Source organism: Vulpes vulpes, chromosome 14 (genome assembly GCF_048418805.1).
Source record: "Vulpes vulpes isolate BD-2025 chromosome 14, VulVul3, whole genome shotgun sequence".
NCBI classification, from domain to species: Eukaryota; Metazoa; Chordata; class Mammalia; order Carnivora; family Canidae; genus Vulpes; species Vulpes vulpes.
Window position 1 is genome coordinate 119,869,737 of NC_132793.1, and position 18,642 is coordinate 119,888,378.

Sequence of the window (18,642 nt, forward strand, 5' to 3'; positions counted from 1 at the left end):
GGGCTTTTGGTTTATTTGTAGAAGGCATCCTATCCACCATCAGCTCAGGGCTGCTGTTCTGGTCCCAATGGTTAGGCAGATACCTCGCCACTGCTTCTCCTCTAGGACGTGAGGGTGCTCTTTGCTTAAATGGATTGTCCTTGGGACTTTGGTGGGTTGGTTTTTTTCCCCCTGAGAAAATGTGTTTAGCAATTCAGGCAGGAGGTGTCCGGTCAGGGTGTGGGGGTGAGACAGGGAAAGTTGACCTGAAATGAATATGGTCACTTAGGGAGTTTGTAGCATTTCATTTTCTTAGGGGCGAGTTCTGTTCCCCAGCCTTGGTTCTTGAGTTTGGCCAAGAAGGAATTCAGAGCCAGACTTAGGCAGGTAAGCATGTAATAGTGATCGGAGCCAAAGTGCACCCCAGGTGGGATAGCAGGCAGGTGCAGATGTGGCAACTACGTGGAGGGGTCAGGGCTTTCTTATTTCTAATACTTGCATGGGTTACGAGGTCATAGGGAGGGCCATCTCTGACCGAGGTGGCCTCCTGTCCCTGAAGGGCCTCTTCCCTTCAGTAGGGAAGGGGAATTTGGGGCCCTCTATGGTCCTTGTTGGAACAGCTGTAGCAGCCATTCCCTGCAAGGGTCGGAATGAGGAGGAAGGCCAAAACCTCAGTGTAAATGGAGTCAGAGGCTATGTTAGGGCAGCAGTTATAGGAAAGAACATCTGCGTGTTCCCAGGGCTTTGCCCCACTGTTTGCATTCTGGAGATGGTTGGCAATTTCCGCCTTTTTTCAACCATCAAGCAGTCCTGCTCAATGCTCATTATCTAGCTAACTGCCTCTGCTGTCCATCTGATTATAAAGTTCACTCTGAAAACTTTGCAAGATACTCTTTGAGAGTATCTGGCTGGCTCCCGCAGAAACTCGGCCCCTTGTCTGCCCTGCCTGTGCTGGGAAGGAAGGTAGGTGGCTTCAGCTGTTGTACTGCTTGGGAAGGATCCCCCTTCCGTCCCCCTTCCAGCCACCTGGCCTCCCTGACAATTGGCAGCAAGCAGATCTGTAGCTGAATTAGCCCTCACATGTCTCATGAGTTTCCTTTTTATAGATCTTTGAATTTTCTTGTTGCAACATGGATATAATACTTTTTTATATTTTGAGACAATTGAATAACTGAACTTTAGAAAGGAAGACAAGAACTGTGATCTCAAAGTATCTCAAAGGGATAAAAGAATAAGAGCATTTTGTGCTTTAAGGTATCTCGCGAGCTCATGTGTTGTGCAGGTTTTCAGGATTTGGTGCTAAGTATAGTTGCTGTAGGACCTAAGACCGGTTATCATGAAAGCACATTTTTCCCCATTTTCTCTCATTTCTGGGTACTGGAGAATACGTTTTGCTTCATCGTTATTAGAAACAAGTGCCTAATGCATATTTAATTCTTTCTCTCTTCCATTGTCTTTTTCTGGGTGTTTAACAAAGTAGCAGCTCTCGTGGGTGTTGCATTTCTTACTGTTTAAGAAAAATGCCTTATCATAGATAAAGGAGCTTAAAAATCCTTATACTCATTAGACCTATAATTGTACCAGTAGTAAGCTACTCCTAGAAAAAATCTGCGCACACATACAGAAAAGTAGGCAAGAAGATATTTATTACTACATTTTTTTTAATAGCAAAAAGCAGTCACAATTGAACTTTCCGGCAGTAGAGGATTCATTTGCTGAATTCGGTGACTGGACATTATGTAGTAATTGAAGATGCATTAGGCATTCTTTGCAGGGGATTTTGGTAAATTGGTGGAGATTGGCTGTGATCTATGCATGCTTTCATGGCCTGTGCTTTGTCTTCCAGTGTTTCGCTGTGCGCTCTCTGGGATGGGTAGAAATGGCAGAGGAAGACCTCGCTCCTGGTAAAAGCAGCGTTGCTGTCAACAACTGCATCAGGCAGCTTTCTTACTGCAAAAACGACATCCGAGATACAGTCGGCATCTGGGGAGAGGTGAGTAACATGTGGAAATAATTGATGGCAGGCTTGCTTTTGCTCTGCTGTGCTTCATGAAACCCTGGGGCTCTGCGAGGTGCGATACTGAGGGCATTTATCAGGAGCATCTTCCCACAAAGACAGGTAGTCTGGGCATGACGTACCCTTTGATTTATCTGTTAGCTTTGCCAGATCCCAGTGAGGACTGGGCCCTGGGAGAGAACATTTGTCTGTGTCTACATGACAGGGTCTGACCACGTATCCCCAAGTCCCAGGGGATGTATGGATGGGTGCTAGGGCCCAGAAACCCCTAACCCGCATGCAAAACAGGACACACCATTATATAAGAAGGAAAGGAGATGCTCTCTGAAAGTATGTTCTCAAAGGGGAATGTGACCCCGACACATACACACAGAAGTGGTGGTGTCCCTGTACTCTGAAAATTGACACATTATCCTGTTATAACACATTCTGCTTTATTTATAATCTGAAAATCAATATCCTACCTGAGTTTTTAGAATTGATACCTAGATGTTATTTCTCACTTTGAACAAAGTAATTCTGTTTTGGATTGTCAGTTGACATCATTTCAGAAAGGAAAGTAATAAGTAAAAATACCAAATTAGTATAAAAATCATATCAAGCAGGAAAAGCCATATGCCTGCCATGTTCTGAGACCTCTAGAACGGGTATATCGGGAGTGTCTTGACATAGTGCTTGCTGTATGAATCCACTACTCTCGAACCATGCCCAGCTCATACAGAACATTGGCAACTCTTTGATGGGGTCTCTTTTGCTTGGAGCTCCTGGAAACATTGTCAGAATGTCAGGGCTTCCCATGGAGGAGTCTATATACCTTAGAATGGGACCGAGCTGCATTGCCATCTGGACTTTTAGATATCCAGCATGGGGAGAAAGAAGGAAGAATTTTCTCCCGTCCAAGAAAAGGACATTTGTTTGGTATTTGCCTTTACCATGCTTTCACTGCATTACTTCCCACTTCCCACCCAAATACATGTCTTTCCCACTGGATTATCTACCTGCCATCCCTCTTCTTCAGCCAAAATGCCATTCCACTAAAAGAACAAATCTCAGCTAGGATTTAGAAGAAAGTTTGGCATAATTTATAGTAATGTGTGAATGACTGATGAATACCACCGACTACTTGCCACCAGGTACTTAGAAGAGCTTAGTTAGATTCTAAAGGAATCTCCAATTCGCAGGATACCTACAGGAGAGAGAGCTTTGGATGGGGATAGAGATGAGGGGGCAGCCTGCCTGAAAATATGCTGTGTCTTCCCACATAGTTTGCCTCACTAAGCCATTCCTATTTTTTTTTCTCAATTCTGTGTGCTTCTGAACAATAAATTCTTCAGGAAGTGTTTCTATTACAGAGTGTATAAAGTGTAGCTCAATCCTTAGGGTTATGAGCTTTTGGCCATGCCTTACATCATACAGCACAACTCCTTAAATGTTTGTTGAGTGGCAAATGGAAAATAAAGTCATGACTGTCGGATGAATGTCTCGTCCTTGGATGACAGCTGCATAAGCATCACTATTTTGGTAACAAAAACCAATTAGCAAGATTTTAAGGTGGTCAGTCAGGAGCTGCTGTGTGTGGGTGAGGAAACCGAAAGGATGTGCCTGGGAAGATGTGTGTGTGCTGAATGACTCAGCAGAAGCCACGGGGTATTTTCATTCAGTGACACTCCAGGTTCAACCAGCCATTCTCATTGTAGACTACCAGCTGAGAGTTGTCGTTGGTTCTGTCCAACGATGCAAAAATGGTCAGTAGAGTTAACCAATGAAGACAGTCTCTGGGGAGGACCAGCAGGGGTTTCAAAGCTGAGTTAGCCCAAAGGAAATGCAATATCCTCCTCAGTGAGGGGGATCAGGCCTCTCCATGGATGGCATCCCATAAAGCATTAAAACAAAGGCCTTCAGAGTCTGTTAGCATCTACAAGGTGGTTGCCGTGAGGCAGCTGCAGAGAGGTAGGGTGGCAGTGACCACGTGGGAGTTATACTGGGGGTCACTTACGAGCGGGTCTGGCTGGAGATCTCTTAGGCTGCAACCAGTGCTTCATTCCTGGGGGAAGGGCAGAGAGAGCACACAAGGCACCAGACATCTGTCAGTTATCCCAAAGCACATCACTGCTTGGCACCCGCAGGACCTGGGACCCCTCTCTCTCATTCCCAGCTCTCCGGGGCTCAGCAATCTTGCCTCTCCTGAAGACCACCAAGTGGCTGGCCTAAGCTAAGGTCACCCTGTGTGTTGGTATTACGATAGTGCCTGTATGGCTAAAGGTGTCCCATCTTCTGGGTCAGACCTGGAGCAAGTTGCCTAACTGTGAAGCCTCAGTTTCCCTATCTGCTAATTGGAGATAATAACAAACCAAGCTCTCAGGGCACATTGGAAAGATCACAGGGAAACTGAGGCTGCTCATTGCTTGTGTTGCTCCTGTCTCCCCACATATGTTGGCTCTTTGGCAGCAAGAACATAGACTATTCAACTTTATTCCCCTTGCAGTTCTTCAGGCATAATTTGAGAAATTATTAAACATTGGCCATGCACTAAGGAACGTGTCTCCTTTCCTCCGGCCTTAGTTCATGATCTGAGATGTGATCAAGTCCTATGAATGTTAGCTGCTGTGGTACCAAGAGATGTCAAAAATGCACCTGCTATTTGTAAGCCAGATCACCTAGATGTGAAGTGCTATAAACACTGAGAAGGGATGGGATGGTCATGGTCGTTGGAAGGCCATCTGGAGCATGCCTGGTAGGGTCTAAGTAGAGAGGAAGGGACGGAGAGAGACAAGTTATGAGAATGACGGACATGATGTTAGTGAAAGACCAGGTTCTCCAGGGACACTCCTGTGATAGTCTTTGTTCTCAGAGTGAGTCAGGATTCAGAATTGTAAATAATTAAAAATAGGAGTTGACTAGAAGGCAGGTGAGGGACACATTTTGGAGGATGTGGAGAGGGTGAGAAAAATTGGGTGTGTGCGAGGAGTATGAAAAATTTATGCACATTTTAGTCAAGAGAGGATGTTGCTCTCTTAGGAAAACAAATTACCGTCCCAAAGGGTGGCTTCTTTTGTTGGTTGAAACAGTGTCCCTAGATAGCCACACACATCATGAAGTGCAGCTTCCTGAGAAAGATAGCATGTTTTCTCATTGAATCGCAGGGTAAGGACATGTACCTGATCCTGGAGAATGACACGCTCAGCCTGGTGGACCCCATGGACCGCAGCGTGCTCCACTCGCAGCCCATTGCCAGCATCCGTGTGTGGGGCGTGGGCCGTGACAATGGCCGGTGAGTACCCTGGGGTGGCGCCACCACTGGTCACTTTAGGACCTGCCCCTGTGTTACCTTCAGAGGTAAAACTATGGCCTCAGAGTTGTTACCCTTTACTGAACATCCTTAGGAATGTAAGAAGTGTGAAAAATGTAAAAAATTAAAGCCACATCTCTCTCCTTACCTCCTAAACCCTCCATACTACTTCCCTTTCTGATTTCTGTATGTCAGACCTTCTGTGAGCTCTGGATCCTGTTTTTGAGTTCTGTGTATTTCTCCCCCTGCTCATTTTCCTCATCCCAGTTGCCAGCTCACCCAGGCTCTCTGGACCCCTGCCCCTTTATTTTTCCCTCTTCTCTGCAGTCTGGGTTGATCTCAGCCATTTCAGAAGCCCTCCTAGTGGTGTTTCTTTCTTAGCGGCCTTGCTCAAAGAGAGAGGTTGTACCACAAGCTTTAGATCATTGAATCATGGTGATTGGGAGCTTCTGGGGTTTGTGGTTGGCTTAACTTTGTTAACATTTGAAATGCGTGGTCACATCAGAATTCCATTCAATGTATGCTTTTCTGAAATTCTAGTGAAAATGTGTTATTTACAGCAAGTATTTCTTAGATGTGTTGTGAGTTGTTAGTTCTCCAGGATGACTGGAAATAAGGAAGTTCAAATACATATCTATTCTAAACGATAAAGTGGCACTTATTTCAGACATCATACTTGGATACTATTGCTTAGTAATTGGGCTACATTAAATGTTTCACTCTTACATTATAGTTCATCTTTGGCAACTCTCAAAATACCGGAGGATCTTCTAGCCTTTAGGGATCGGGTATAGGATGATTAGTTATTGCTTTGTTGAAAATGGACAAAAGCAGGTGAAAATCCCAGATGACAAAAAGCTGACTCTGCTGAGCTTATGGTTCCATTCCTGGGCATTCTGGTTTATTGCGCCATGTGGTCCTCTCTCAGGGACTCTGTCTTGGCTTATCTCCCCAGCCTTTGTCCACCAACGCTGGGCATTTGTGGGTTCGGTAGTCTTTTGAATCAGTTCCAAGTCCTGAGCCAGAAAAAAAAAATGGCTATACACTCCTCAGTCTCAGAACTAGCATTTTTGCTATCACCAGGCGTGAAAAATTGTCTGCAAAAGAGAAAACCAAAGTGTCTTCTGACTGCTGACTGGATAAACCTTCCTGGGAGCACAGTTGTGTCTTTGAGCTTTTGTACCAGAGTGCTAAATGGTGACAGCTGGGCCAGGTGCACTGAAGGGGGGAGCGGGAGGGGGCAGGGGAGGGTGATAATTTATGCGTACACACCTGCCATTCACTTGCTTGGCAGAGCTGTGACACTGCAGTTGATGAGTTGACATGAATAGAGTAATTTTACAGGGAAAATACCTGATGATGTTTGTTCATCATTAAAAACGTTTAACCTTAATGGAAGGGTGTAAGATGCTCAATCCTTCCCTGGTCTATGCCCCCCGAGGTTGTTCTTAAGGTAGGAGCCATGGCGAGGATCGTTAGATACATGTACAAATAGATGAGGTTGTGTTTTCTTAAAGTTAGGCTATGAACAGATTTCATTGATGACATTTTTAGCCTGCCCAGTTTTTTAAAAGGAAGCCAAATGCCACATGTTCACAGAAGAAGAAGAAAAAAAAACCCTGAAACTCCAGGGGACAGAGTTATTCAAGCTCTGAGCCTCAGTTTCTCTCCTCTGTCAAATGGGGATCATAAGAGAGGCCTTTACAGAGCTTGTGTATATATGTACCTTTGTGTGTGCATCAGAACTGGCACAGTGATGGCGACGTGGCAAATGCCTAATGAATTCGGTCTTGATTCGTGAAGGGAACATATGCTAGCAGATACAGCGAATTACATGACTTCCTTTCAATGACAGGGTGAATATGGGAGGGGTCAGATGTCAGGGAGGTTTCAAGGACAGTTTATCATTTGACACGGGGTGAGGGGCTGTTCCAGACACCTTGAGTTCAGTTATCCTACAAGGCAAGAAGAGCCCCCTGACCCGCTGCCACCCAGGGATAGCAGTGTAAATTCAGTTACATTGCCTTGCCTATGTTTTTGAAAAGTGGGGTGGGTTAACCAGTTTTTGAAACCACTTCTTATTCTTGCTCAATGTTAACAGATAAGTGTAATTTAGAAATTCCCTCAGGGTTCCACTCTGGCTGTCAGGACCTCAAGCTCCTGCGGTGGGTTGGGGGGCCCTTGAGTTGGATTGCTTTTGGAAGTAGTAAATAATAATAATAATAATAATAAATTATGTTTCCCAGCGAAAGGTTCTATTTCTCCCCACTGGTCCCCAGAGTTTTCATTCCTTAGAAGAAAGGGCCTTTGTATTCCTGCTTTTTTTTTTTTTTAAACTTTTTTTTCTTTTAACAGCAATTTACAAGAGCAAATTCAATTTGTAATGCTGCAAAGGAAAGGGGTTTTCACTTTGCATGAATAAAACATAAAAGTGTTTCATTTTGCTTGCAAAAATGAGCCCATTTTGCATTCCTTTGTAACTTTTGTTACTGAGAAAATGGAATGTCTTAGGGGATTTCTTCTCTCTCTCTCCCTCCCTCTCTCTCTCTCCCTTTCTCTCTCTTGGAGTTCTAAAAAGATATGTCTAATGAAACGTGAGGAAAAAGACAGTGTGACGAATGCAGCCCCTTAATACCCTGCCCAGCCCTGTAGGTGCCCAGCAAAGACTTGTTGATTTGATTATACCTCAGTAGGCACAGTCCTTGGAACTAGGGCCGTGTGTTCTCCTCTGGTGAATATCAAGATAACCATTTTCATGGAATGCTAGTAACAGGCCCACACATTTATTGACAACTGACCACATACCCGACCCTCTGCTCCATGCTTTGCAAGCAGGAGCTCCCAAGACTCCATTTTCTTTCTTCCCTGCTAACCCAGGAACAATCTGCTTGTCAGTAAGTGGTGTCAGGGGCACGCAGGAGATCAAACCAGAGCAGTGTATTAGTTTGCTGGGGCTCTGAGAGGATTTCTTGATGTGGTTCAAGTAAAGGAGGATAGTGTGTATACCAGAGGCTCGAAATAATTTCAGAATTTATCGTTATTTGGGGTTTAGCACCATCTTTAAGCTTTCAAGTGGGTTTGATTTGTTATGAAGAAATTGCTTATGGAGAGAGTTTCCTCTGGGTGAGGAAGAGATCTGGCAATCATGCGCCACACTGATCCCCAAGGTTGGTTTAGAGAAACCTCTTCTTATGGACGGCGTGAGGGGCTGCACTCACATGAGATGTTGGTTCTCCATGGGATGTTGGTTGTTGCTGGACTGGGCTGAAGTTTCCGCCTTACTCCTGAGGGTCATCCCTGGCTTAACTGTGGTATTTCTTAGAGCACATTTGCATTATTGCCCAACAAAGACTGAGCTACCTCCTCTCTCTTGGCTCTTCTGTACCTGGGTTCCTTTTGATCACAGTGGGATCAATGTCAAGGTGCCCAGATATGGAGATCAGTGAAAGGAGTTTCAGAAGCCTTATATTTCCAATCTAAGGCAGCACTGGGGTGCCCATATAGACCTGCCCTGCCTCCTCCCACCTTGGGAAAGAGGGCATCCTCAGGTACAGATGGCTCTTGGCCTTAGAGCTGCCATTTTGCCCACAGGGACTGGGGCAGACAACTGGGGTGCCACCTCTTGTCTTGTGAGCCTTTCATGCTATCATTCCAAGGATGGGTAGAAGGATTTCGTGAGCCTGTTTGGGGAGCCCATGCCGATCATCATTCAGACCCAGGGAAACAGCTTTCTCCTTCTTCTTTTATAGAGGTATCCAGAGCAAGCAAACATAATTTCTGAACATAGGAGACTTTTTAACAGGAACTCTCCACTCCTTGCGGCAGATACAGACTCGTCTTCTGGGAAGGATCTGGGCACACGGATCCCCATGTATGTTGCCAACATGCAGTAGTATCTGATGATTCTCTGTTTCGTGTGAGAAAGGAAAGTGGGTGGATGGTATAGTCAGAGGGTTTCAGATCCCACAGGTAGCATTTTCCCGAGTGACTCCCACAGCAGTGTTCCATGAGGCCCTCATGAAGTGAGATGTTCATACACTTTCCTCAAGAGGGAAAAAAAAAAAGATTCTAGGGTTAGTGGGAAAATGCAGACAAAGTGCAACCAGGCCTTTTACAAAACCTGGACCCTCCTGGAGGTTTTCCTGTGCTGATGCTCACTGAGACCCTTTTCTTCATGGAGAGACAGTCACGTGGAATACGCTTTGGAAAACGCTGCTCTGGTCAGTAAACTCATTCATTTAAATTAGCAACACTAGCTGACTGTCTTTGTTTTTTAGAAAAGTTGGAATTACTTTTAATAAATAACTTTAATAAATAACTTAATAAATGGAGATCCTGTTGGACCTGCTAGAATGAAGATAAAATCCTTTCATAATTAATAGCAACCACCATAGCCATTGGGCACAAGTGCTTTTTAAAAAGTACTTTCTCAGATTCAGTGTCATTCCTGTGATATTATTTATGCTTATAGTTATCGCAAAACCTCTCCTTCTAGAAAATGTTTTCTACATCTCTTTTCTGTTTTTGATGAATAATTTCTAATAAAAACGGTGTGATAGATTATTCATAAATTTCCAATGAGTTTATCTTCGACATAATTGTTTTATCTGCCTAAAATCTCTCTAAAATCTCAGGGACCCTTTATCTAAAAAATATAGTGAGTCTCAAGCACACTGAATTTTTTTTTCCATATTGTCATCTCTTAGGAGAGTCCCAACTGGTCTTGGCCACCAAGACCCTGATTTAAGTTGTTTTAGAAGACTATTGTTACACATAGGTCTAGGCTCTTGTTTTCATGCCATTGTTGTCTTTTGATTTCTTTTGAAAACGCTGCTTCATTCTGGAGGTGGGATGGGGTATAGGGAGGGTCCTGAGTAAAGCTGGGGTTAATTAATTAACATAGATAAAACTTTGACTCACAGACTTTTACATCAAAAAGGCAGTTTAATACCAATGTCTTCCAACCTCTTTAGAGATTAGAAAACTAAGGATGGAGGGTGGGACTTACCTTAGGTGAGCCTTCTGGTTCTGACAGGACAAAGATTAGACTCCTGAGATTTTCATCTGTCTGAATAGGAGGCTCCCCTGTTAATCCTGACAAAAGGTGACAGATGGCCTAACATGACTGGAGGTCAGCAGGGAGACTCTTGAACTCTATGGCCTGGTCCCTGTCCTTAAAGATCTGGCTTCTTCATTGAGGAGATAAGACCATAGTTGTGAATCGAAAGCAAACTATGGCCCTGAGACCTCCTTTGTATGGCTTTGAGCTAGGAATGTTTTTTACATCTTCAGGTGGATGCTTAGAAAAAGTAGAACAGAGACCTGGCTATAAGGGACCCAGGGTGCCCTCCTTCCCTTTAGAGAAAGAGCGTTGGAGTGGTCTTTGTGGCTGCTGTAGGAGGTTGTTGTAAGGAAGGCAATGTCCTTTTTGACTGTGTCTCCTTTGCGACCTGCACTCAGATCTACCAGCATTCTTTGGGGTACCCGTAAGCATTGCCCAGTCCTGCTACTGTTCCTAGAGCTAAACTGGTGTGTATTAAACAGGATATGGCTGAACCACTGCACCAGGTATTCTAAAGTCCACTGTCTGAAACACTAGAGACACATTCTCCTGTAGCAGTCTACAATGAGCAGTACCGTCTCGCGGCACAGCTCTGTGTCACGCAGGCTCAGGCTTCTTCTAGGCTGTTGCTGTACCATCCTTCCAGTGTCGTCCTCAGCAGACCGGGCCAGGGGACTTGTCTAAATTGAAAGACGACCTGGACCTTGCATAACTCACATATGTTCCCATGCCATTCATACCCCATTGACCACACACAGCTGCAAGGGACTCTGGGATATGGAGCTAGGTCAGCTACCCCTAAAAAAAGAGGTGACACAGGCAGCATTCTGATGGAGTCTGAAGACGAATCCCCTCAGCCTTCCGAGCCCACGGCCTGCTGCTTCCTGAGCCGGCTCTTACACTGCTGTCTCTCAGCTCCAAACCTGCCCTTGGTGGGTGGCTCTGCTTTCTGAGGCCCAGAACACATCTGTGCTTGTCTAGGTCACTGCCTGGCTGTCTACCTCCGACTGGGAGGAGACTGCAAGGCTGGAGCAGAAAGAAGAGACATGCTCCTTACTTCGTGCCCCATTTCTGTGAGCATCACCCTAGAAAAACTCCTTCATCCCGTTGCATCCGCTCTAACTCCGCTTGGCAGTTTTTCCAGCACTCGCAGAAGTGCGGAACTAGCTTGATCGTGTCCCTTCTTCGAAGCCACCAGCCCAACTGACTTCCTTTCTCACCTGGTAGCAGTTGTCAGTGATAAAGGGCCTTTCTGTCTTAGGTGACAGGGATTTAGAGATACTGGGCCTCTTGTTTTTAAGCTAATCTGAAAGTTATCTCCATTTTCCCTTTGTCATGGTTTCTTTCCCTAGGAGTAATTATTGGAGGGTCTCCGTATGGAGGATGGAGAGCTTCCCAATGACATCTAGTCAGAGGGTTCTCCGGGCCAGACTGTAATGAAAGATTGATGGAATTCCAAGATCTGCTGATGAAAGTTTAATCTAGGGTATGTGCTGTGTTGCCTCAGGGAGAAAAGTCTTCGGGGAGAGCAATAATTCTCTCCCTATGCCACAGTATTATCTTGACCTCTAGAGTTAATTTCTTTTTAATACAGCCCCATGATAAGCAGAGGCATCAGGATTTACTTGACCATTCTGCTGACTTACACTGTAGTTATATTTTATCCCTTTACAAGTGGCTTCCCTTCCTTCTATTAATCATGCTGGGATGCTTGCTAATACTTTCAGCTTAGAATAACCTTTAAGAAAAGACTTTGTAAGTGATTGTCCAAGAAAAATTCCCTCAAGGAATATGTGAGGGCATTTTCAAGCAGATCTTTCTGGGTGGCGCTGTCCCTGTTGGTGACTGTATGAAGACAATGATTTCTCCTTGGGAACTCATCTTCTGTTTTGCTAATTGGTTCAATGCATGATCCAGCATTTCTCCATAAGCATGTTTTGACACTACCCGGTGAAGTGGAAGCTTGAGCTTGTCATGTCAAGAGAGTGCAGAAAGTTCTGGTGATGATTCCAGAACAACTTTCATCTCATACTTTCCCTGAGTCCCAAGGTGGATGAGGAATGGGCCTCTCTGGATGCAGTATGAGGGTGATCCATCATGCTTGGCTTCAGTAATTCTCTGTCAGTACCCATAATCTTGGAGTACTTCAAGCATTCCAAGAACAGAAAGAAGAGTAGTTTTCATGGAGAAATGGCCTAACAACCCACATAAACATGGATTAGTGTCTCATAGAGCAGAGAAAGTTGTAACTATTATGACCCAGAGCCCAGCTTAGTTTCTAGCAAATTGTATATGCTCTGTAAATGATTAGGTGGTTGATAAATTTGTAAAAGACTACTGTTATTGCAGATGAATGGGCACTCACTGCTTTTCATAGGCAAGTCATCACATTGAACCCTTTTATTCAAATGTAATCAGCAGAGAGTTTTGGCTTCTTGGTAAATCCAGGGATTGAGAACATAATGTAGCTCCTATGATCTGTTACTACTCACAAAACACTTCTGATGCCAAATATGTGGGTTTTTCACACCAAGCAATTCTCCAGTTCTCTGTGGATATCAGTTCTGGGTGTTCTGCAATTTAATTCAACTCTGACCCTACCCAGAATTAGTACAGACCCCCACCAGGTTAAGGGCTGAGCCTCTCAAGACATCCCAACTTCAGAAGCCAGTCACAGCTCCAGGGCATGCATACTCCTGACCTGCCAGCTATAATTCAGAGGTTCCCACAACCCCTTCTCAGGTTTGACAACTTGCTAGAATGGCTCACAGAACTTAGGGAAACACTTTACTTACTACTACCAATTAATTATGAAAGATATAAATGAACAGCCAGATGAAGAGGCATATAGGGTGAGGTCCCAAAGCATTGTGAACACAGGACTTTGAGCTTCCGTCCCTGGAACGTTTGAGACACATGACCCTCCTGGCCCCTTGGATGCATTTACCAACCCATCATCTGTCTAAACCAGTTGTTGTTTAAACCCTGTTTTTTTTTTTTTTCATGGGAGTTCCATTATGTATGTATGATAGATTAAATCACTGGCCACTGGTGATTACCTCAATCTCCAGCCCCATCCTCTCCCTGGAGTTGGGCATGGGGCTGTAAGTTCAGCTCTTTATTCACACTCTGGTCTTTCTGATGACCAGACCCCACTCTGAAGCTACCCCCAGGGGAGGGAGAAGGCAGCCCTGTCATTAGCGTACAACACCCAACATTCTGGAGATTAGGAAGGTTTTAAACGTTCTTGTGTCAAGAACCAAGGACTAAGGCCAAATGTCATGACAAAAGATGCTGTTGTCATTCAGGAAGTTACAAGGGCTTTATGAGTTTGCGTCAGGAACAGGACAAAGACAAAATATCTGTGTCTTCTGTTATGTTATCACAGTAGCACAGTCAGTCGCTAAGAACTAGAGAACATTAGGTGGTACTCAAGGATTCCCACCTCCTACAATGTCAGGTGTTTGAGAGCTAGAGTTGGTCAAGAGAAGCACTACTGGAGTAGGAATCCCAGCATTTGCAATTCAGTCATGGATCTTCCCTTGTACTGATATTGGGGGGCTCTTAGTGTGCCCTCTTCTCCACTTAAAGTGGGGGCGGCCACTGTCGGGATGGCAGGGATGTGGAGGTGCTTTTGTAGAAGTATCCTTCATTGTCCCCAGTAGTACTCTTTTTATTGAGATGGTACTATTTCCTTAAAACATTGCCCTGGGTCAACTGTAACTATTATACAAAATTAAGAGAGGGGCACCTGGGTGGCTCAGTTTGTTTAGCGTCTGACAGCTGGTTTTGGCCCAGGTCATGATTTCAGAGTCATGAGATCGAGCCCCATGTCAGGCTCTACACTGAGCATAGAGTCTGCTTGAGATTCTCTCTCTCTCCCTCCCTCCTTCTCCCCCCTCTTCTGCCCCTCCCCTCGGTCTCTCTCTCAAATAAATAAATTTTCTTTTTAAAAATTAGGAGAAATTTAACCACATAGGAAGTTAGCATCATTTTGCCTTTAAATATCTAAAATTTGTCCCATATTGGTTCCTGGGAGTCTTGACTAATAAGGTAAAGTCTCCTCAAAAGCTAACATTGGTGTTTAGACTTCCCCCACCAATGGCTCTGTGGTCTTCTTTCTTACTGAGCCAGACTTTGGTGTTTAAATTCCACAGCTGTGAATTAAATCCTGGGAATGAGCTGTGTTTGGTGCAGTTATTTCTTAATAGAGTAAAGTGAGAATGGATGAAAATTGTCCTGTGATGAGTTTTCAGGCCAGTCACTTGGGTTCAGAGATGTCCTGCTGCTGTCATACACGTGTCAGCACGTGGGCCCCAGGTTCCTGTTCTCCTGCTGCTCACCAGCCTCTGTCTTTATTTATTTATTTTTTTCAGCCTCTGTCTTTAGACAAGAAATCAGTCAACTTATATTCCTATCTTTCCTTCTTCCGGCACACAGCCTGTGGGCACAGTCACCACGTCCTATGTTTCTTCCAGAGCTGGAAATTCTTCCCCTCTGAGTTGTTTCCCAAAGAGTACTCTGGGGAACTGCTGTTTAGAAAAGAGAAGAAGAGAAAAGGAATCAAAAACAGGAATTAAGAATTAAACTCGGGGCCCTCAAGCAAGGACCCTGCTTCTGAGGGTAAAAATGTCCAGGGAGCAGAATCAGGCTGGCACAGACACGGCGGCTGGAGAGTGGGAATAATACTAAACCAGACTTTGGGCCAGATATGAATAAATGAGCCAGATAGTTCATTCAGCAGTCTGTCTAAATGCAGGAACAATTGTTTTGACCATAAATAAAAGAAGACAGCGTCGGTGACAGACTGGATGTAGCACCATCCACGTATCTGGAGAAGCTAGGTGGCAGGGAGAGAAAATAAGAATAAAACCTAAAACATCTTGATATTCAGGCTGATATTTTACACTGGAACCATGTCAGAGGTGAAGAGATGTTTGAAAGTCCTGGGGTGGGTAGATGGGCATAAGGGAGCACAGTTAAGGACTCTAAGGAATTTGGGGCTGGGGACAGAGCAGATTACGGGGCTTGATGACATGGAGAACAGACTGGACACAGGGGATGGGGAGGAAGGTGACCATGAGTAGAAAGGAACTGGGCGTGGACTGCCTGGCTCTCTGCAGGAGATTGCTTCTCTAGGCCTGGTCACCATCCTGTGTCGCTACATTTGCCTCTTTCGATGAATGGCTCCAAGCTGCATTGTCAAGGGCTCCTTTTTCTGCACAGGGGGCCCTGTCCTTTTGGAGATGATTCTCTGCAGAGCCATGGGCCCAGCCCAGGATGGAGCAGGTCGTGATGCAATTGAGAGTCTCTCTGTCTACTGGGAAATCATTCATGGCTCCTGCCTCTGATCCCTTAATCCTTCCTTACTACCCCCATGGAAGAACTCCTAAGTGCAGGTTTGTTGGAAACAAAGCTGGAAAAATCTAAGTCTCCACCTTAACCTCAGTAGAACCAGACATTTCTACATGGCCACTGAAACCAGGTTTCTCCCAGGAGAGATAGGGATAGGGAATGAGAGTATGGGTAATAAGTTTTACAGGAATTTTACATAGAGCACCAGCAGAGGTGTCAATAGCATTTTTTAAAAAGAGTTAACCCTTAACTCTTTGATTACCAAATCTGTGAAATAGATAGTTAATTCACATCAAAAGTATCTCCTCCCCTCTGGCTGAGGCCCCTCAGCAGCCTTCCTGCCTTCTCTTCCTTTAGATGTACCTGGGATGGGGATCGAGATGACAATAGGAAGGCTCAAGTCACTCCTAAATCTATAAACAGCTATCTGAACTCGAAAAATTCAGCAGTCCATTTTAAGTCCATTTCAACTCCCTTTGAAAGAAGCTTCTCTCCTAACTGCATAAAAACCACAAGGTCACAGGTAGTGTGCCTGGCACCTGCTTAGCTAACCTAGGGCCAGATCACCTTTGCACTTAGTTTAATAACAGCCTGCTTGCTGGAATACGGAACCAAATTTGTTAAACTAAAAATAGCAACAAAAACCACAAAAAAACCCCACAAATCTATTAAACTCAATGTGGTCAGAACTGAGTGTGTCATCCACACACCTCGCCCCATTTTCAAAGTTATAGTCCTGTTTTCTAGGTCCACACATTCATTCACTTGTTTCCATGTGCGTGCATGCATTCATTCACTCAACTCCTGCTGAGTCCACTCTGGTTATGGCTCTGCCATCAGCTGCATGAGTCAGCAACTTAGGGTCCTCTTACCTTCCCTACCTTCCGGGAGTGGTCAGGCCCTAATGATTCTATCTCCTTAATAATTAGACCCAGGTATTATTTTCAGAAAGCTAAAAATAGGCTCTCATATGTGCAGTAAGGAATAACTGAAGCTGGGACACTTCAGATATCCAGCAGCAGGTGAATAGATACACAGATTATGGTATATCCATGCAATAAATATCCCCTCAGCAGTAAAAAGGAATCATCTACTGATATGCATAACTACATGGCTAAATCTCAAAAGAATTGTGCTGAGTAAAAGAAGCCAGACCCTCCTTTCCTTGCCCTCAAAAAAGGAAAAAGTATATACTGTATGATTTTCTTTATATAAAATTCTACAAAATGCAAGGTCAACTAATCTATAGTGACAAACAGCAGGTCAGCAGTTACCTGGTAAGGGACAGAAGGTAAGGGATTATAAAGAGGCAAGAAGAATCTTTGGGAGTTATAGATCTGTTCACTACCTTGATTATGGCAACGTTTCACTAGTGTATACCTATCAAACTCATCAAATTATATATTTTAAATATGTGCAGTTTATTGTATGTTGGTTATACCTCAATAAGGCTGTTTTAAACATAACTTTAAAAATATACAATGAGTAAACATGTCAAAGATTTATTTAACTTAAAAAAAAAAAAGATTTATTTAACTCACCATTGAGGGAACCAGCAGGACACCAAAATCAATTCAAAAGAATATAGGAAATGCTGAGAATCTTCAAAACTGCTAATTAAGCCACCAGGAAGCAGAGGTGCTTTTCAGAGTCACAAAGAACCTCAAGCAGGATGACTTAAATACACACACATCCTTACTCCTTTCTATGTAGGCACATCTTAGTCAAATGGCTGAAACCAAAGCCAGAGAGAAAATCCCAACAGCGGCCAGAGGAAAAGAGAAAATGTTAAAATAGATGACTAAGTTAGATACAAAATTGGTTAATATTCTACTGGCAATAAAATCATCACCTTTGGGGTTGTCTGGATTTTTTTTGGCATAAAGTCACAGAAATTATTTGCAGCTAATTAATCTCCCATAAATTAACCGCTAACTTCACAGAGTCTGAGCCCCAGTCAGTAGTAAAAAGTAAGTCAGACAAAGATAACATTTCTCTAGAGCTGGACTGTCCAGTACAATAGCTGCTGGTCACAGATGGCTCTTGAGCCCTTGAAATGCAGCTAGTCGGAATTGAGATGTGCTGTGAAGTGTAAAATACACATAAGGATGCACACACACACAAAAAAATGTAAAATATCTCAAAACAACATCTTATGTTGTTTGCGTGTTGAATGATAATTCTCTGGACATGTGAAGTTAATTAAAATATATTATTATATAATTATATAATCATAATAATATATTAATAAATATACAATATTATATAATCATAAAATCTATTATTATATATTATTAAAGCTTCCTTTTTATTTTTTTTTATTTTTTTTTTAAAGCTTCCTTTTTTTAAAAAAAAGGGACTACAGCTAAAATTACCTGTGTGGCTTACGTGACATGGCTAGTGGACAGCGCAGCACTAGAGAAAGAAGCAACCCTTAGGCAGGCCGATTCAGTGTTGCTCAACCGTGACGCTGAGAAGGAACAGTTTTCCCTACCACCTCTTAGGCCCATCTCTCCACCCCCATCCCTGACCCCCATCCTTCCCTCTCTGTCGCCTGGTATTCCTCTCCAAATAACCTGCCAACTGCAGCCCAAGGAACCTTCCTGACAGGTGAAGACATGTTCATGCTGTTTAGAGACTGGGGTGTGCCCTCCAGGGGCAGCATGTGTCTCACCCCTGCCTGCTGCTCCAGCTCCTTCCCCCCAGGCTCCCCCTACCACCCCTCCCGCACGGTGGGCCAGAGAACATTCCCCGCCTCGGGCTGCCCTGTCTTGCCTGCTCACTTTCTAAAGCCTCTTCGTGAAACCTTCATGCTTCCTTCTGGGGAACCAGCTGCTCCCTGCCCTGGGACACAGCCAGAGCCTATGGAACCTTCCACGCCAGCACTCAAGGAAGCTCTGCTTAACTTGCCGATCGTGTGTGTGTCTACCCACAAGAAAA

General features: G+C 44.2%; 1 protein-coding gene across 35 annotated transcripts in view; it reads left to right on the forward strand.

The window, feature by feature from the left end:
* APBB2 (amyloid beta precursor protein binding family B member 2) overlaps positions 1-18,642 on the forward strand; it is a 371,757-nt gene that overhangs the window by 295,974 nt on the left and 57,141 nt on the right. For all 35 annotated transcript variants that reach the window (XM_072737825.1, XM_072737817.1, XM_072737831.1 and 32 more), the window contains 2 exons: positions 1,826-1,972; positions 5,140-5,267. In XM_072737825.1, the coding sequence (XP_072593926.1) occupies positions 1,826-1,972; positions 5,140-5,267 (275 nt within the window). The remainder of the gene's footprint in view (positions 1-1,825; positions 1,973-5,139; positions 5,268-18,642) is intronic.